This window comes from Phytophthora sojae, assembly GCF_000149755.1.
Source record: "Phytophthora sojae unplaced genomic scaffold PHYSOscaffold_5, whole genome shotgun sequence".
NCBI classification, from domain to species: domain Eukaryota; phylum Oomycota; class Peronosporomycetes; order Peronosporales; family Peronosporaceae; genus Phytophthora; species Phytophthora sojae.
In genome coordinates this window covers 4,800,248-4,818,965 of record NW_009258119.1, presented here as the reverse complement: position 1 = coordinate 4,818,965, position 18,718 = coordinate 4,800,248, and the positions used below count along the sequence as shown (strand labels likewise).

The 18,718-nt window shown below is 57.3% G+C and overlaps 7 protein-coding genes across 7 annotated transcripts; 2 read left to right on the top strand and 5 right to left on the bottom strand.

The window, feature by feature from the left end:
* Positions 1 to 83: 83 nt before the first annotated feature.
* Positions 84 to 1,181, bottom strand: PHYSODRAFT_302284 (hypothetical protein; the record flags this gene model as incomplete). Its single annotated transcript, XM_009531329.1, has 3 exons — positions 84 to 685; positions 724 to 928; positions 1,056 to 1,181. The coding sequence occupies 3 exons, from the start codon at positions 1,179 to 1,181 to the stop codon at positions 84 to 86; spliced, it is 933 nt and encodes a 310-aa protein (XP_009529624.1).
* A 313-nt stretch (positions 1,182 to 1,494) lies between these two features.
* On the top strand, positions 1,495 to 3,426 carry PHYSODRAFT_316057 (hypothetical protein; the record flags this gene model as incomplete). Its single annotated transcript, XM_009531328.1, has 5 exons — positions 1,495 to 1,558; positions 2,069 to 2,418; positions 2,448 to 2,698; positions 2,744 to 2,915; positions 2,950 to 3,426. The coding sequence occupies 5 exons, from the start codon at positions 1,495 to 1,497 to the stop codon at positions 3,424 to 3,426; spliced, it is 1,314 nt and encodes a 437-aa protein (XP_009529623.1).
* Positions 3,427 to 4,214: 788 nt separating this feature from the next.
* PHYSODRAFT_561594 (hypothetical protein) lies at positions 4,215 to 7,727 on the top strand (the record flags this gene model as incomplete). Its single annotated transcript, XM_009531327.1, has 1 exon — positions 4,215 to 7,727. One exon carries the CDS (start codon positions 4,215 to 4,217, stop codon positions 7,725 to 7,727), a length of 3,513 nt encoding a protein of 1,170 aa, XP_009529622.1.
* A 92-nt stretch (positions 7,728 to 7,819) lies between these two features.
* On the bottom strand, positions 7,820 to 10,096 carry PHYSODRAFT_506918 (hypothetical protein; the record flags this gene model as incomplete). The annotated part of the gene is made up of 1 exon (XM_009531326.1): positions 7,820 to 10,096. The coding sequence occupies one exon, from the start codon at positions 10,094 to 10,096 to the stop codon at positions 7,820 to 7,822; it is 2,277 nt and encodes a 758-aa protein (XP_009529621.1).
* A 1,585-nt stretch (positions 10,097 to 11,681) lies between these two features.
* On the bottom strand, positions 11,682 to 15,058 carry PHYSODRAFT_509241 (hypothetical protein; the record flags this gene model as incomplete). The annotated part of the gene is made up of 4 exons (XM_009531325.1): positions 11,682 to 12,527; positions 12,750 to 12,841; positions 12,925 to 14,449; positions 14,540 to 15,058. 4 exons carry the CDS (start codon positions 15,056 to 15,058, stop codon positions 11,682 to 11,684), a joined length of 2,982 nt encoding a protein of 993 aa, XP_009529620.1.
* Positions 15,059 to 15,184: 126 nt separating this feature from the next.
* On the bottom strand, positions 15,185 to 16,361 carry PHYSODRAFT_453538 (hypothetical protein; the record flags this gene model as incomplete). Its single annotated transcript, XM_009531324.1, has 5 exons — positions 15,185 to 15,408; positions 15,482 to 15,611; positions 15,686 to 15,763; positions 15,848 to 16,087; positions 16,167 to 16,361. Coding segments are annotated over 5 exons (867 nt in total), but the record flags the coding sequence as incomplete, so codon positions are not given.
* A 272-nt stretch (positions 16,362 to 16,633) lies between these two features.
* Positions 16,634 to 18,592, bottom strand: PHYSODRAFT_508600 (hypothetical protein; the record flags this gene model as incomplete). Its single annotated transcript, XM_009531323.1, has 1 exon — positions 16,634 to 18,592. One exon carries the CDS (start codon positions 18,590 to 18,592, stop codon positions 16,634 to 16,636), a length of 1,959 nt encoding a protein of 652 aa, XP_009529618.1.
* Positions 18,593 to 18,718: the final 126 nt, after the last annotated feature.

Sequence of the window (18,718 nt, the reverse complement as noted above, 5' to 3'; positions counted from 1 at the left end):
CACTTTGATCCAGCAATCACTATTCATCTGAAGTTTCTCTGGATGCAAGTTGAGACTTGTGCTTTTTGCGGCTAAGAAGCTTCTCAGCCTTCACCTTGAATGAGACCCCACGCTTTTAACACACGGAGAACCACTGACTCCACTTGATCACACGAAACGGGTCTGCCACCAGTAGACGAACTCACGCTCGCAGCTTCCTGGTCGTCCACTCGGTCACTGAGGGCAGGATGTTGTGGCGCACTGGGGGCTGGAGTGTCCTCGCTCAAATCCGACTCCTCTTCCTCCTCTTCCGAATCGCGGTCATTCCATTCGAAAAGGTTGTCCAGCCTGCGGCAAATTGCAGGGGTCATATTCTTCAGAGTGCCCCGAGCATTAACACGACACTCAACCTGAAGTTCGCGGCGCCGACCAGGCGACATGTCGAACCACAGCGACCAAGAGCTAAACCGCTCACTAATAAACTCCCACGCGTTGCGCAGAAGCCGCGTTGTCGACTTAACTGCTGCCACACTGCGTCTCTTGTCACCACCTAGGAACAAGAACTTCCGCGAAACTTGAGCGCTAAAGCAGCCGTACTCCTGACACTGGACCAACGCGTCGGCTAGCAGCTCCAGCTCGGCCGACGTCCATCTCAAATTTCGTCGTCTCAGACGCGAAGAAGCAGGTTGTAGCGCTTCCGCGCCCGCTGTTGGAACTTCAAGCCGAAGTGCTGCCGCCGGACACGCTTCGAGAGCTGCTCCAAGGCCTCGTAGACGTCGAGATCCAAGTAGCCACCAAGGTGGCGATTGTAGGCGACTCGGTCGATCTGTGCCGGAACAGTACCGTGGTTCTGCTTCCGTAGATGCGACTGCGCCAGCTTATATCGGTCGATGAGTAGAAGCATTTGAGTCATCGTTTCCTCCACAGAGCGCAGGCAAATGTTGCCCCGCTCCGTGAAGGAGTAGTGCAGCGTGTATTTCACTACCAAACGGGGTCGCGCCAGAGACTCGCTGGGAAACCGCCTTAACGTCATCCTGGCGGCGGACACGAGTTGGAGCTGCTCCGCTTTCACCCACTTCATCTTCGCCAAGTTTGGTAGAAGAATGATCCGCAGTAGCAACGGCAGCAGTAAAATAGTTCTCGTCCCAGCTAGATAGATCCGGTTGCACACTACCTTTCCCACTTTGGGATGTTGCCAACATGTACTCATGCTGCTGCATCTACCGACATCTCTGCAAAGACCACTTTCATTAAAACACAACTAGGAATCACGCAGCAATACTCGTGTCATTTTGCTCTGCATCACAACCAGTCTCGTCCACTCTTGAGCATCTGCACCAGCATTTACGAGGAGCCTCAAGTGACCGGTGGCAAACCTTGGCTCCACTCGAGGTGTCTGCTAGCTGGACCATCACATCATGCACGGGCTTCCGGAGCAGAACATCATCCGCAGGCAACTGTTGTAGTGAGACTCAACAAGTCGAGACTGCATCTCGCTTAAATAAATAAAGCGCGATGGGCGTCTGCGAAAACTCCATGTTGAAAAGGATAGCGCTGACGGTAATTTTAAGACGCGGTGGCCAACAGCATCGCGGCCTAATGAAATGAAAAGGAAACTCCTGCACCAGCACGCATGCAGTAGCTGTACAGTATACGACAGCGTTGTGAGAGCTCTTCACGTAATCTAGCTAGCTGATTATGACTTTGTTCGGGATGTTGCCGGGTTTATGGCGGATGTTGCCAACCGACGATTGCTTGTTGGTGTTGGCGATAGAAACTACTTCGAAGTACTGTACCAGCGGGGCTAAGCATTTTCATGAGCCTTCGTCCGCTTGCACCACAAAACTCTTCCAATCACTCGAGGTGACTAAACAGCTCGTACAATGGTCGTCGGTCTTGAGACAGCTTGTCCACTTGTCCTGCCAGCAGTGAGTTGTGTAAGACGCTTCATGCCACAAATGTGAGTTGCCGAATACCGTACACGATCCCGCCCCACTCTCAGTTTTTCCGGACTACAAGTGACCCCAGTCCACTATGAGAACGTCATTGACGCCCAGGCTCCGCTCATCGCATCCGGGTGTGGCTGGAGTGGTCCTCTTCGTGCTGCTTACCATCGTTGTCGCGGCCCCGACCGTCGTGGCGGTCGATGACAGCAGCACCGACGACGATACCATGCCGAGCCTGTCCGAGATTGACACCTACGACGCACTCGCCATTGTTTTCATCGTTGTGGGCATGGCCGTGTCCGCCAGCGGTGTCATCATGGTACCGGCCATGGTGCTCATCATGGGCTTCGACATCAAGCGCGCGACGCCCATTTCTAACGTGGGTATCTTGGGCGGAGCTTTGGCGAACGCTTGGTTCAACATGCAAAAGCGCCACCCGTCTGCAGACCGACCGCTGATAGACGCTGATCTCGCGCTCGGAATGATCCCCGTCGTAATCGGAGGCGCGCGCTCATCAACAAGCTGCTGCCGAGCTACATCGTATCGCTGCTATTCGTCGTGGTGCTGGCTGCCAGCGGAACGCGGATGATGATTAAAGGAATTCAGCTGTACAGAGCTGAGAGTACCAAGAAGGCACAAGCGGACGCTGACTCCAAGGACACGGCGGATGCAGCAATGAGCCCCGACGCATACGCTCAAGCATTCACGCCCAACCCCTCCATTGACAGCGATGCCTCCGCAGCTAAATCTGCGTCTGCATCGGCGCAAGCCGTGTCACTCAACGTGCCACTTGATAATGAACAAGATGCCGATGCCAGCAAAGTGCTCGCAGAAATACTGGAGCAGGAGCGCCACTTCGCCTGGAGAAAGCACGGAGCCATCCTCGTATGCTACCTCGGCGTAGTTGCTACGAGTATCGGTGATGCATCTGTGTCGTGCGGAGGCGTGGCCGACTGGGTGATCCTGTTGGCGGAGATTCCGTGGGTGGCCGTCTTCATCATGCTCAGCTCGCACTACCTATCAGCGCAAAGCTAGCGTGGGTTACCTGTACATTGAAGGCGACATCCGTTGGACGCAAAAGGCTGTGATATGTTTTCCTCTCGGGTGTGCGCTTGGAGGCATCGTTGCGGGCATGTTCGGCGTCGGCGGAGGCATCATCACTGGGCCGATCAGGATCGAGATGGGAATCGTGCCCGAAGTAGCGTCGTCCACGATGGCTCTGATGATCCTGTACTCCTCAGCGGCTGCAACGGCGAAGTACACGGTGTTCAACATGATCGCGTGGGACTGGGCTGCTCTGTTGTGCGCAGTAACTTTCGCTGTAACCTCGGCAGCGCAGGTGGTGATCCTTGCATACGTGAGGCGCAGTGGGCGTCAATCGATCGTCGTGCTCTGCATTAGCGCGGCTGTGGTCATAGGCACCGCGCTCATGACGTACCAAGCGGTAAAGACCACGATCGATGATGCTGGTGAGCCCTTCACTGCGGATATTTGCAGCTAGCTCAGCAAATATAGACTGTTGAAACCGAGTCGCTTTGAACTATTCGTGGTACTTGTGGCGCCTTGCACGAGAGTGCAGTGTAGTGCAGTTCCAGGGCATTTGTCGTAGTGCTGGTCCCCGAGGGCATTTGTCGTTGTGCTGGTGTCAGGGGCACTTTACAGCTAACCGAGCTGAGATGCCAAATCTTACAAAACCTCTTACGGCTGGAACGTGATTCACCCCATGCCGGTCACAATACAGTAGACATAACGTCACTGCCTAAGTGAAATGACGTTCTAAATTGTCGACTACGTATCGTGGTTAGTTGTTTTTTGTTTATCGCTGGGAGATGATGTTCCAGAGCTCAGCAATAATGCGCTACATGTATAATACATGAAGAGAGCGTTTACGACTTAAAAAAACCGTGCATGTCGAAGTGAAAAAAATCTACAGCATGAACCGCTAGATGGACTTGCTTGGGTATTGGAAGACTGCATGTACCGACGCTCTCTTCGAGTCTCACTCAACAAGGAGAGCCGCCAACCTTAGAGCGACAGAGCTGCAGGTGTTTTCATGGTCCTGCAAAGCTGGTCGGGTCCGCACTTCAAGGACGCAACGAACGCCCATTCTAGAACGCCCACGGCCACTAAGAGCATTTTTCCCTCTGGAACCCTATGTGGCCTCCAGATATAACCTATGGGAGGTGCCCTTTCGGAAAGGGAACCTTATAAATGCATACTGCAGGCCCACCAATGCATACTGCAGGCCCACCAATGCATACTGCAGGCCCACCGCTCATTTCGGCCACCATGACGCTGGAGCTGACGCGGCTCGTGCAGCGCGCCGAGCTGGCCTCGTCCGACCTGTGGGCCTGGCTGCAGCGTCGGCTCGCCGCGTTCACGCGCGTGGGCGCCAAGGCGGCGCACAAGACGTCGCGCCTGGCCGCCGACGTGCGCGGCCACGTGGAGGAGCAGAACCCGTACGCGGTGGGCGGCGTCGCCACGCTGGTGGCGGTCGCGCTGCTGCTGGGCGTGCTGTTCGTGTGGGTGGCGTCTCGCCAGGTCCGGCCGCGCAAGCTGCCGCCCGCCAAGCTGGAGAAGCGGCCGTCGTCGCCCACGTCCAAGCGGCTGCGGCACAACTCGAAGCACTCCAAGTCGTTCTCGGACCTGCTGCAGGCCGAGCACGAGCGCATGCAGGAGAACCGCCAGCTCGAGCTCGAAGACAACATCACGTTCCCCAAGGAGCTGCGACAGAACTGCGGCCCGGAGAACCTCAAGTTCATCTACGACACGCTGTCCAAGGTCTTTTCCTTCCTGCGCGGCGAGTTCGTGGAGCCGCTGGCGCGAGATCTGCGCATCCTGCGCTTCTCCAAGGGCGACACGATCTTCGACGAGGGCGAGCTGGATGGATCCATCCTGCTGATCGTGAATGGGTCCGCCTCGCTGTCCATCCACGGCGAGAAGGAGGAACAACGCTTCTCCAAGCTGCTGGGGCGTGGTGACACGCTCACGTCGTCGCTGCCGCTGCTGACGGTGCTCGTGAACGAACTGCAGCATGGAGAGTGCAGCGCGCAGGTGAAGAAGGTGTGCGGCAGCTTGTCTGCGCGAGCGGAAGAGGACGGCACGCGCCTGTTCAAGATCCCGACGCATTCCATCAAGGAGGTGCTGGAGAAGTACCCCGAGGCCTTCTACCGCCTCTCCCAGGCGGCGCTGAGTCAGGTGGAGAAGATCACGGCCAAGTCGCTGATCGACCACTTCGGACTGTCGTCGAAGATTATCAGCGCCACGCCACTCATGCACCCGCTCCTGCTGGGCGGTGAAGAAGGCGAGAAGACGGCGGAGGCTACCCCCGTCAAGGACCTGGTGGAAAGTGTGGCGGACGCTATTGGTTTGCACGACTCGGAGCTGAGGTCGACGCTGGCCAGCTGCGTTAAGATTATTAAGCGTACCAAGAAGCAGACAATCCGAGAGCCGGGCGACTCTACTGCACTGGGAGTCCACATCGTTCTGAGCGGATCAGTCAGTGTACAGGTTGCCACGGCTACCCAGACGTACGCTGAACTGTACAAGGCCACGAAGGGATGTGAAGTTGGTATTTCGACGTGCTTCGTTGGATCACACTACTTCGCAACTCGCAATATTTGTCAGGAAGACACCACGCTGCTTTGGATCCCGGACGCGCTGTTCTGCAGCTTGTTGCAGATCAACCCGGTAGCGGTGAAGTGCGCGCGCCACCTGATTGAGCAGTACTCCGACTTGGTGTGTGTAGCTGATACATCGTTCGACTGGCTGCACCTCCACAGTGGCGAGAGTCTGTTCGATCGTGGCGATCTGTGCGATTCTGTGTTCACAGTCATCAGTGGCCGCCTGCGAGCGGTGCAAGTGCACTGCTACCGTGGTAAGGAGGTGGAGACGACAAATGAACTGGTGCGAGGAGCGACTTTGGGTGCGATGGACATGCTTGGAGCGGGAGCCAGCAACTCGTCGGTGTTTGCCATTCGTGACTCCCAAATATCACAAATGTCTCGCAATGTGTTCGACTACGTGGTCAACAAGTACCCCACCGTGCTTGTTCAATTCACCAAGAACCTGGCGCGCCGTATGCCGACCCCTCGCGTGGATTCCTTGAAGCCCGATGCTAGTGGCCTCAAGGCTCGCAGTAACTACTTGCTGTCTCTGGGCTCGAGGCCTACCACTACCGACGGACAGAAGACTGGAAGCAACCTCCCTATAGGTACGGTTGCTGTGATTTCGCTGACCCAGAAGACCAAGATTCAGACGTTCTGCTCTCACTTGGAGAAGTCGCTGAAGACGCTGGCCACGGTGGAAACAGTATCATCGCAGAAAGCCAAGGCCTTCCTGGGCGACCAGTGGATCAGCAATTCGCGCGTTTCAAGAGCAAACCTTACTGCGTGGATGGGTGACATTGAGAGCTCAAATGAACTTGTGATTTACGAGGCTGACCCGCAGTTGACGGCTTGGACTAAGCTCTGCATCCGCCAAGCTGACCACGTCCTCCTGCTGTGCTCGGACGCCCACCCGCAGCAGGCATTTGTCAGTGACATGATTTCTATTCTCGAGGATGCGTGGGACAAGAGAGATGCCGAAATCAACGTCGTGCGTGTTCGCGAGAAGGACTGGACTTTGACTGCTCTCGAAGCCGCTGCTAAGCAAGAGGCCAATGGGTCCTCGCGCTCGTATGCACTGAAGAAGAAGCTGCGTCTGCGAATGGATAGCCCCTTGCTGCCTCGATTTATTCTCCCCATGGAGCGATACGAGTGGATCAGCGGCTACCACAACGTGCAGCTCCCGTTTGAGGATCATCGATCGGATTTCATGCGTTTGAGTCGACGAATCACCGGCAACTCTGTTGGTTTGGTGCTTGGCGGTGGAGGTGCAAGAGGCCTGGCCCATATTGGCGTGCTCCGAGCGCTTCAGGAGTGTGGTATCCACGTGGATGTCGTTGGTGGCACCAGCATCGGAGCGTTTATTGGAGGTATCTATGCGCTTCACCCCAACCGCCTCGATCTGATCGAGTCCAAGGTGAAGCAGCTATCTGCAGGTCTGAGCAGCATTTTCGAGAAGCTCCGGGACTTGACGCTGCCTATCTCGTCCTTCTTCAATGGAACACGCTTCAACAAGAGCATCCGCGCGCACTTCTACGACTTGTCAATTGAGGACCTGATGCTGAATTACTTCTGTGTGTCCACGGATATCGCGAAGTCCCGTATGAGCGTGCACCGCAGTGGACCGGCGTGGAAGTATGTGCGAGCGTCCATGAGTTTGCAGGGTTACTTCCCCCCGATCTCGGAAAATGGATCGCTTCTGTTGGATGGCGGATATATGAACAACCTTCCTGCGGACATCATGAAGGAGGAAGGCGGTATCAAGTATATCTTCGCCGTGGATGTGGGCAGCGAGTCGCGCACCGACTTCTACGACTACGGCAGCGCGTTGTCCGGGTGGTGGCTGCTTTGGAACAAGCTCAACCCGTTCGCCAAGACTGTCGCGGTGCCCTCAATGGGCGACGTGTCTGCGGCGCTGGCGTACGTGTCGTCGGAGCAGCACAAGGACCGCATCAGGGAGGAATGCATTGATCTGTACCTGCGCCCGCCGGTCAAGGACTACGGCACGCTCGAGTTCAACAAGATGGAGGAGATCATCGAGGTTGGCTACAACTACGCGCTACCGCGTATCCAAGCCTGGATGGCGCGCGTTCTCGATGCGGAGCCCGACGCCGACATCAAGCGGACGACACCGCCGGACTCGCCAGCATCGTCGACGCCTTCGACGACGCCATCCAAGCTGAGCATCATTACATGATCAAACGGATTAAATAAAGTTGGCGCTTGACGCCAGGTTTTTAATATTACGTTACAGTCTATAGAGTTTTGCTCGGGTTGTTAGTGCGTATCCTACGGCGAGGAAAACGAGTCCTCGGAGATACGCGGCATGCCATCAACGCTGTGCGACTTGACCATGGAGACCACGTTGTCCTTTACCGTGCGCAGGAACAGCATGCCCAGGAAAGAGAACTGTGTAAATAGTGTCATGAACTCGGCTTCGTTCACCGACCACGACGAGGACGACGAGGCGGACGAATTTTCTCCAGTTTCTGTGGCGTTCAGCTTCTCCTCCTCTTCGTCCACGAACTTGAAAAAGACGTCCACTAGCGGCTCTGGGCATTCCAGCTTCTTGAACGCCACAGCAAAGTGCTCGCGGGTAAGCACTGCAGACTCGGGGACTTCCTCATCGGACGAATCGCCCTTCTCTTCAGGCGAGTTCATCCTCAGCAGCGCCGAGAACACCATCGTAGCGAACGACTGGTGGCGGTTGCGCAGTGCTCTTACGCCCGCGCAGAAGTCGCTCGCGTCGATGAAGCCATCGCGGTTCTGGTCCAGGAACTGCACGAACGATTTCTCGTCGATGTAGGGCGAGAGGCCAAGGCCCTTCGCGATCACGTGCGCACCGCGTAGCGGGATGCGGTTGTGGCCATCGACGCACATCTGACGGATCATCATCTCGACGGTCTCCTCATCCACGAGAGCCTGGAAGTCAGCCTCGTTGTCGTCAACCAGCATAGACGCCAAGAACGAGCCCATGCTCTGAGATTTCCGGTCAATGTTGAAGTGCTGCAGCTTGGTCATCATGCTGGCGCTCAGGTCTCGGACCGAGCTGTCGCTATCCCTGTTGGGGCCTTCTCGCGTGATCCACGAGTGTGCCAGCACCTCGTCCACCGTGATGCGATCCTGCGCGCGCACTTCCAGCATGCGCGCTACCAGCTCCTTGGCCGACCCTGAAACGTGCGCCCAGTCCTGCGGGTCGAACGTGAAGTCTCCGCGAGCAATCTTCAGCAGGATCTCCACCTCCGAATCACCGTAGAATGGAGGGTACCCCACCAGTAAAATGAACAGGATGACGCCGGCGCTGAAGACATCGGCGGCTTCGCTGTACACGTGCGAGGAGATAACTTCTGGGGCCATGTACCCAATGGTGCCGGCCATGGACTTGCCCTGCTCCAGAGGGTTCTGCTTGCCGTTGATCATCCGCGCGAGCCCAAAGTCCGTGAGCAGGATCTTGGAGTCCGGGTCCTTGGACGAGAACAAAATGTTCTCGGGCTTGATGTCCAGATGCAGAATATTGTGCGCGTGCAGCGCCTGTAGCGCCGACACGAGCTGCTGCATGATGCTGGCCGCGTCCCTCTCCGAGTACTTGCCGCGCTGCACCACGCGGTCGTAGAGCTCTCCGCCCGTGCACATTTCCTGGATGATGTAGACCTTCTGGTGCTCCTCGTAGACCTTGTGGATCTTGATGAGGTTCGGGTGCTTGATGTTGTTGGTGATGTTGCGCAGGATCTCGACCTCGGCCACGACCTGCTCGCGGTGCCGGAACTTGGCCACGTCCAGCACTTTGACGGCGTACACGGTCCCGTCACGCTCGTCCTCGAGTCTCTGCACGACGCCGTTGCCGCCGACGCCCAGCACAGCACCGAGCTTGTAGTGACGTAGCCAGACCAAGATGTCGATGCAGTCCGAGAGCGCCACGAGCCAGCGCTGCTTGGTGGCGGCGTCGCGCGCGCGCAGCAGCCACGGCTTCTCGTCCAGCGCGGGCGTGATGCTCAGCGTCGTGTCGTCCACGTCCTCCAGCTGGGCGTCGGCTGTGAGCATGGCCTTGCGCTTGGGCTTGCAGTTGCGCTTGACGCCGCTGGCCGAGGCTGTGGTGGCGCTGAACGCGCCCGAGTCCTCGTAGTACGCGAGCTGCCGGCCGTCAAGCTCCACGAAGCGCAGCTTCCACTTCCTGCGCCAGCGGAAGCCGCGCTTCTCGAGCGAGCCGGAGACCACGGGCGCCTTGACCCAGAGCTCCTGGCCGCCGTGTCGTTCGGTGATGGTGTGCGGCAGCGCCAGCGGCCGGCGCGCGCCGCTAGTGCTGCTGCTGCTGGTGCTACTGGAGCAGCCTTTGCCTTTGTCGTGTACTGGCAGGTGCTTGGTGGGCCGCCGGTCGTCGGGCGTGAGCGAGAGCGATAGCCTCGAGGCGCAGCTGTCGGCCGAGCCCTTGCGGCGCCGGAAGATGCTGCGCCGCGGACTGGCCGCGTGCTGCGGCGACTCGCCCAGCGTGAGGCCGCTGGACGCGCTCAGCTCCTTCTCCATCGAGTCCTGCGCTTGGGCGGGGCGGTGCCGCGCCATGAACGTCATGGGGGTGGTAAGAGGGCAGGGAATTGCAGAATGAGCTCCATGGCCGTCATGGCTTACACCCCGGACGGCTCATGCCTCTTCTTTTGTCGTTGCAGTCGCAAGCCGCGACAGGTATCCAGAGCCGTGTTGATGCGCATCGCCATACATGTAGGCCGTGCTCTAACTCACGGAGGCGTGAGTGGACGGTCTCGCGACACAAATGCTGGTCGAAAATTGCAGTCAGAGGACCAAGCTGCAAGAGCTGTCAAGTGGTGCTAGTGGTGCTCAACGCGCGGTATGATGCAGCTTCGGGGCTCTGTGGACTGCAGACCATGTCAAGTGGACGTGGTCTGCGCTCGCCGTCGCGCTGGGCGGGGGTCCCGACCAGGTTGAAGTGCTGCAAACGGGACGGACTCAACTAACGCCCTATGCGTCCTCAAGCCCTCAAGTAAATGTGCCGGAAAACTCGTTCTGCGCGGACCCATCGACGCCGGGGACTCGACAAGTCAAGTGAACGGGACCGCAAAGAAATAACGCGAGAAACACGCGCCGGCAACTTCAAACTACAACGCGAACGAAGCAGCGTGCCCCTAGGGCATGTCGCCAGGACGCCGTCGTCTAATAACGTTTATACTGCAGGCGAAGCGCTCCGGGGCTTGTCCTGCTGCCACAGTGCATTGGGCCCCGTAATCCGCCAACTGATGATCCACCGAGCGTTGCCCGCGATGGCGTGTAGCCGCTCCGGCTCGCTGGAGTCAACTCGCAGCGAAGTGATGTCATCGGGTGGAGACTTTCTTAGACTAGAGACTTTCGACTCGAGCGACAGCCAACCAACCCACTGCGGCAAAATAATGTGATATATTCGATCGAGCCTGTGCATTCGTCCGCCGGATTTATGGTTTCGCGCGCCTGGCATCACAGTATCCGTGCTGTAGGCAAATGTGAGCTGGTAACTTCTACCGTATATAGTATGAGATCCCAGGTCGATTTTTAATATATATTTTAGCGGATTCCTAGCTCCATGGCGATGGCTACATGCTTCTCTCCCGACACGAAGAGTGTTGATTCCAAGACGTTTTCTCCAGAGAGCGATTGCCCTCGTGTGACAGCGATTCCGCGCGGATTTGGGTGCGCGTGCGTCCATTTTGGTGTATTATGGCAGACCTGCCCAGCCGCAAACACGCCAGCGGAATGCCGGTCGCCGGCAATGCAAAAGAGCTCTCGAGCACCAACCGGCCGGCAGCGCAATGCGACCGGCAAGATTTGTAAGGGCGCCAGGAAGCACCAAGGTGACGGACCGCGGTGGCGTGACCCGCCTTCTGTGCCTCCACGCCAGTCATTTCGATCCGGAAAACTGAAATTTTCCCGTCCGCGCAGCGAAATGGAAAGCTCCCGGGCGTGACTCGCGCGTGTCGGCGGCGCGGTTGGACCATTTTGACCGCTTCGGCGAGACACGCGCTGCATAGAGGACGCAGGATAGTGCGGTGTGTCTCTTGCTGCGCAAAGTATCCGAGCGCGTGGGGCAATCGCGGCTGTTGTTGACGACGAGGGCGTCGACTTCAACGTCAACGTGCCTCTTGTCCTTGCGCTTCTCCTTCGCGACCGATTACTCCGCGCGCTGCACGTCGCGTCCAGCTTGGCGGCACTCGGTGGTCTGCGCGTTGAAGTAGTAGGTCTTGCCTGTGCCCGGGTCGTAGAACTCGGCCAGGCCCCCAACCGCTGTCGCTGCTGCGTCCTCCGCCGAGATCCGCGGCGTCGAAAACGCGTCCGGCCGGTCGGCGCGGCTCTCGTTGGTCTGCGCGTTGTAGTAGTAGTAGCTGCCACTCGACGCGTCAAAGTACTTGGCCCAACCGAGCGCAGTCGCACCCGCGTCCGCCTCGCGCGTCGTCACGAAGCCCATGGGGCGGGCGAACACGCTCTCCGTGGTCAACCGGTTGAAGTAGTACGGGTAGCCGCTCTGCGGGTCGATGTGCTTTTCCCATCCGTCTTGGTTGGCGGTCGGAGGCACCGCCGCGGAGGCCGGCGCAAGGCGTGGCGTGGCGTACGTTGCTGGCTGAGTGTATGTGCTCTCCTGCGTCCTGATGTTGTAGTAGTAGTGCGCGCCCTGCTTCTCGTCGTAGTACTTGATCCACTCGGCTGAGTCTGCGCCGCTCGACTGCACCGCGAAACCCTCTGGGGCAGTATAGCTGTTCTCCTCCGTCTCGCGGTTGTAGAACCACTCGCGATTCGTGTCGGGGTCCACGTAGCGTTCCCAGGGGCCTTGTACTTCGTCCGGCCTGCGCCGCGGGTGCGTTCGGAACCCCCACCCGTCCATCTCGTCCTGCTCAATCTCGGACGGCCACCGCGAGGGGAACTCCCAATCTCCATAGTCCACGCGCCGGTTGTAGTAGTCGTACAGCGCTCGGAACTCGTGCAGCTTGCGTCGACCACCCGAATGGACGTTGGCCCAGCACTACAGTACAGTACCGCAACACATCAACAAGTGCAACTTCATGATGAGCAACACTTGAAATTTCGTTGAAGGTGTCGTCAACGCGAGATAATAAATTGCAATCAAACTCTTACCGTGCCGCAGAACATTTCACCGCAGTCCTTGCACTCCATCGTCGCCTCACTCGTCGCTGGGAGTTTTAATTGAATAGCGGGTTAGTATCAATACACTCCGCAAATTCACTTCACGGTTGACTGTACCGCAGTTTTCGCAAAGCGGCTTCGGTAGCAGATCCAAAACGTCCTGAGGTCTCCGGAATCGCACCTCGCCTGTCACTCGGTTCTACAAGAACGGTAACACAAATGCGAGCACTTAGTCTCAACCAGTTCGAAGACGGTGGTCGTGGTCCTCAGAAAACTCACATAGTAGAACTTCTCGCCATTTTCAGGGCGGACGATCTCTTTCCAGCGCTTCTTCTTGTTCAGCTTCGCCTCTCGATACAATTCTCGGCCCTTCCATCCACGGTAGTGTGCTTGTACGAACGTGACGGCGTGATTCTGGATCTTCAAGAGCTGCGTGATTTTCTCCATCGCAGTCTGCTTGAGCGCCTGTGCCTCCAGCCGACCATGTCTACCCCGCCAATTCGTCTGCACCATCAACGCCGCGTCTACAAGTTTCTGCTGCTGCAAGTCTCGTGCCAAGCGCATTAAGTTCACCTCGATCCTCGCTTTCCGTCGCTTCCAAGCTGCTTGGAGCTTCACGGCTGCATCATTCTCGCGCTTCTTCTGTCGGACCATCACAATGATCTGGTTGGCCTGGTACCTCTTCTTCGCTCGCCACCCCTTTTGAATGCGGGCTGCAGCACCGTTCACCTCAGCCACATACGCGCGCATTGCACGAAGCTCTTTCCTTGCTCGGTGCCGTCTTATATGGTCTTGCAACGTCATAGCAGCTCGCTCTCGTCGCTTCTCCTCGTTCCTTAATTCTTCACGCTTGAGGTTCGCGGCTCGGCGTGCTGCGCGGACACGGTAAATGCTCTGCAACTGTCTAGCGGCCTCAAACTCTTCTCGGTCCTTGGCCATCTTTGCAGCGCGAATTAAATTGAAGCGTTCGCGGTCTTTCTTGCCTCGCCAGCGCCGCTGAATCTGGATAGCACAGCGACGCAGCTTGTCCTCGTATGCTAGACGGCGGAGGTGTCGGCTCCGCAACCTTTCTCTCAGTCTCTTTTTCCTCCAGGAAGCTTGAATCGTCCTTGCCGCTCGCAGTACTTCCGCTTGATGACGCAGTTCGCGAAGTCTCTGGGCCTCTCTCCTCGCTAAAAGCCCACGATAAGCCCGTTGAATTTTAGTGGCAGCCTCCGTCTCCTTGTTGAACTGAAAGCGCAAGATGATGGCGTACTTCCGAGCCTGGCGTCCGCGGTATACACTCTGGAGCCGAGTTGCCACCCACAGGATCAACCGCTCCTCCCGTTTCTGACGCGCGATCCGCCGAGCCACTCGAGCTCGATACATGCATTGAATATGAATCGCAGCTCGCCAGCAGTTGCCGTACTCTTCGATGAACAGCCAATCTTCTGCACGGTGGCGAGGTGTCATGCCTTTGAATTGTTCATTACACGCGTAGAGTGCGAACTTCCAAGACGAAGCGAGGGCCTTGATCGAAAACGAGCGGATCTTTGGACACCCCGTCAGGTCTAGCAGCATGAGCTTGGTGCACTTTTCAGCCAGCCAGGACACCCCCGTCTCCGTGATGTCAGCAACGTTTCGAAGCCACAGACTTCGTAGAGTTCCGGCCATCGTAGCCCCAGTGAGCGCCAGCAAACCCATGTCCGTCACCCCAGTACAGTCCGACACGTCCAGCTCACGAAGCTGCGGCGAATAGCGGCTTAGCCATTTCAACGTCACGTCGGAAACTCGAGTGCCGCGTAAACGAAGCACATGAAGCTGATTCGATGAATACCCAGACATCCCAGCCTTCAGTGGAGAGTGATTTCGACTGTGGTGGTGAATATCCGTGAAGGCGTGATCTGTTACCTGATCGCACTCCGCGACATTGAGCGACACCAGCTTGGTGCAGTGAGCTAAGACGTCTTTCACTCCAGTTGTGGTAATACGATAGCAGCCTGACAACACGAGCGTGGTTAGCTCAGCGGACGATGTCGCTACACAATGCAGCGTTCCATCCGAAATCGCAGCACAGTTGGACAAGTCCAAGTGCCTCAGCTTTGAACAACCTGCCGCCAGCGCAGCGATGCCTTGACGGTACACCTCGTTGCCGCCACCACCGTTGCCAGACGAAGTGTGCAGATCCGAGAGAAGTGGAAGCCCCTCAGCGTCTAGGTACGTTAGTTCTGGACATCCCATCGATAACCGGCGGATACCCTGATCTGAAACTCGAGATAAATGCCGAATATTGAGGTGTCGAAGCTGCAACATGCTCTCGCTGATCGCACGTAACGATAGATCGGTCAGAGCCACACAGCCAGAAACATCGAGGTGGGTCAGTGCATTGCACCCGGACGCTAACCAATCCATCCCGACATCGCTGAGCATATCGCAGCCAGAGAGAATCAGCGTTTGGAGCACGAGGCAGTTTTCAGCTAGCGCCAGCAGCGATATGTCGTTGAACTTGTACTGCAGATCAAACCGCGCCAGGTCGAGCAATACAAGGCTGTTGACGCCTCCCGAGTTCGCTAGAGCCACCACGCCAGTGTCGGAAATCTGGCGGCAACCTCGAAGCTTTAACTGTCGGAGTTTGCTGCAGTTCTTTCCCAGAGATAATAAAACGTTGTCGGTCACGCTAGCACAGAAGGAGAGATCGAGGGATTCCAGCGTGGGACAAGCTTGAAAGAGCCGAAGCAGCGAAAAGTCTGGCACTCGAATACAGCCAGCAATCGCAAGAGCTACCAGAACATAGCACGCAACATGATGTTAGAGTAGCTAAATCGTCGATGAAGCTGTGGTTGTGATGCTCACACCGTAAGGGGAGTCGAAGCTCTCCGATGCAGCTTAGAGATGGGCTTTGCAGCGCTGTCACGTAGCTGAGGTTGAGTGATTCCAGGTTACGGCAACAACTCGCGATGTGAAGAATGCCGGCATCTGTCAACTAGAAATAAGGACGCATGACAGGTTAGCTTTGGCGTAAAAACCAAGAACTCAGATTTATTCCGCGTAGCTCACCTTCACAGCTCTTTCAAGACTGAGAAACTTTAGGTCGGGGCACGCGGTGGCGATCAAGTGCGCAGTTTTATCTGTAATCTGTCGTTTTAGGTGAAAACGAAATATCGCTTGTAAGCCAATTGCATTTGCATATTCGTTTGAAAAGTTCGCAACTTCGCGTACCTGATCTGAGCCCGCAAGGTTTAGTCGAATGATCGATTGCTGCTTTGGCAGCGCCACAGTCGATGCATCGTTGAAAGCAGCATTGGCTGCAGCTGGCACAGCTGAGGAGAGCAAGTCGGCGAGCTGATTTGACTGCAGGTTGAACTGTGGTCGAATATACGTTGGGCTGGAGATTCGATAGCCCGGACAATTGTGCCCAAGACGCATCAAGCACGCATCGGACGCCACCACGGACCAAACCTTCCCCCAAAAGGATGGAAACATGTCAAAAGTTGAGCATCCGCCCAGCAAGTGGATCAGTAGCTTGCTAGTGGCTTACCGACAAATCTAGATCAGTGCCGACCAGCACCTCCTTCGGAATCTCCTTGTAGGCGAAGACGGTTGCGAGCTCCGCCACGTTATTGTTTTGCCCCCACGCTGCTCCATGGCTGCCAGGCCCTCGTTTCTCAGGCGAAAGTGAGCTCAGCCGTATTCCATCGTGAGCTTTACGCGCGCGGGTCTTCTTGCTTGCCATGAAGCCCCCCCACCACGCTCTCCCCTTGAAGCGACACTTTGCCTAAAATTGACCGAAACTCCGCACACAAACCTCAAGGCAACCCACGTACCCTAGTTGTCACCAACATCGTAATGGCATCGAATCCAGCCCAATCTCCTAGCAGGAACACCAGCTTGCAAAAAAAGTTGTGTATTCACCCTACCCATAATAATCGTATCAACAGACCACCACTGCGCTTGCTCGCTTGCCTTTGAAGCAGCACGCGCCCGGGTACACGGCAAATCGGGCCGCTACCCCCGGGACAAGGAAATGCTCTCGAACGACGAGTGCCGCTGGATGCTCGTGATGTCCACCCCGTGGCTGTCGAACACGGCTCCGTCGAGCAACTCGTCGTCCGCGTCAAACCGCACCATGCCGAACTCCATCCACTTCATGACCGTCACGTAGGCGATGATGTTGACCAGACTGAGCGCGCCGAGCGTCCAGTACATGTACTCAAAGTGGCCGTCGTTCAGGTTGTTCGTGATGTAGTGCTCGAACAGCAGCGTGAACGTCGACGTCAGATTACTTCCCATGGCAACCATGAACAGATTGATAGCCTGACATGTGCTCTTAAGATACACAGGCACCTCTGTGTAGAACAGCTCGTAGGCTGTCACGTTGATCAGGCATTCGGCCACAGCCGTGAACACGTACATCGGGATGGCGTACGCCCAGTACGTGTGGTTCATCGGCTCGTTCGACCCGTTGTTGGGGATGGTCTGCAACGTGCCGTTCGCGTCCAGGTACACGATCTCGCCGCTGTTTCGCCGGATGATCTCGAAGAATCCGGACCAAATCATCGTCAGCATCGCCACGATGAGCCCCGTAAGCACTTTACCGAAGGCACTCGGTGGCCGCCCAAAGATCTTCCCCCACAAAGGGTACACGAAGCCGTCCAGCACGGGGATCAGCAGGATGATCGTCAGCGGGTCGAAGATACCTAGACTTGCACCTGGAATCTGCATCGCGTCGTAGTCGCTGATGTCCTCGGCGCCCACTCGGAGGTCGCACTGCTGGGCGATGGACTGGAAGTTGGCGTCCAGCTGATCGTACGCGCACTCCCACATGATCATGAACGACGCGAAGGGCAGCACTCGGATGACCATCTTGATCTCGTCCACCGTCTCGTCATTAAACTTGCCGCCGTTCGAGGCCTTCGATTTGTCCATGTACGCCGTGTTCATACCGTAGCGGATCCACGCGTACATGCCGAAGGCGCAGCACATCACGACCAAATACGACAGGTACTGGCCCACGGACAACCAGTCAGACAAAAAAGACGCCAACAGGTTCAACGGGAAGGCCGAGCCGAACGCGATAAGGCCGTAGTAGAGCATCCTGGCCTCGTAGCTGAAGGCGCAGTTGCCAAGCACAATAGTGCAAAGCTTGGTGAGTGCACTGTCCTGCGGTGCAAAGTGCACGTATCTCGGGGCCCCGAAGAGGAACAGCACGTAGGCGAAGACCATGACCGCTCCACAGATCAGGAAGCACGCGAAGTAGCCGTACTCCTTGGTGACAGCACCCGTACCCTCCACACACAGCACCGACAGATACCCGTACGAGAAGATGGCGCCGAGGTTGATGACGATGTAGAAGTAGCTGAAGAAGTGCTCCTTCTGCGTGACCTCGTTGGGGTCGTTCGGGTCGAACTGGTCGGCGCCGAACGTGATGACGTTGGCCTTGATGGCGCCCGTGCCCACGGCCACGCCGGCGAACAGGCCGATGTGGCACAGGATGTTGGCGGCGATGTGGTTGCCGTGCTCGGGCTCCATGAACTTGGGGTGCGCCGACGCCGTGAGCAGGAACGCGCCGAGCGTGTACCAGACCCCGAAGACCCAGAGCGTGCGGAAGCGGCCCCACTTCTCGTCGGCCACGTAGCCGCCCAGCAGCGGCGACAGGTAGCAGATGGAGGTCCACGTGCTCTTGAGGGAGTTGGAGCCCACCTGCGACCAGCCGAGCTTGCCCATGAAGTTCTTGAGGCCCTGGTTGATGCCGTAGTAGCTCACACGCTCGGCGAACTCGAGGATCAGAATGAAGCTGCACACGTGCAGCAGCACGTTGCGGAAGCGCCGGTTGCGCTGCTCCCACGGGCCCTCGATGAAGTACGAGGACGAGGCGCTGGGCGTGCTGCCCTGCTCGTCCAGACTGGACGTGAGCGGCGAGCGCAGCGCCGACTTGGAGTGCGTGGAAGACAGCGAGTCCAGCATCAGCTCAGCTTGTGTGCCGCCCGCCTCGGCGGAGTCCGCAGTCCTCGGGTCAGCGCGCGGGCGGAGGAGGAGGAGGAGGTGCGCAGGAAGGCCGACACTACACGAGCAGAGCGGGCCTTTGTTGAG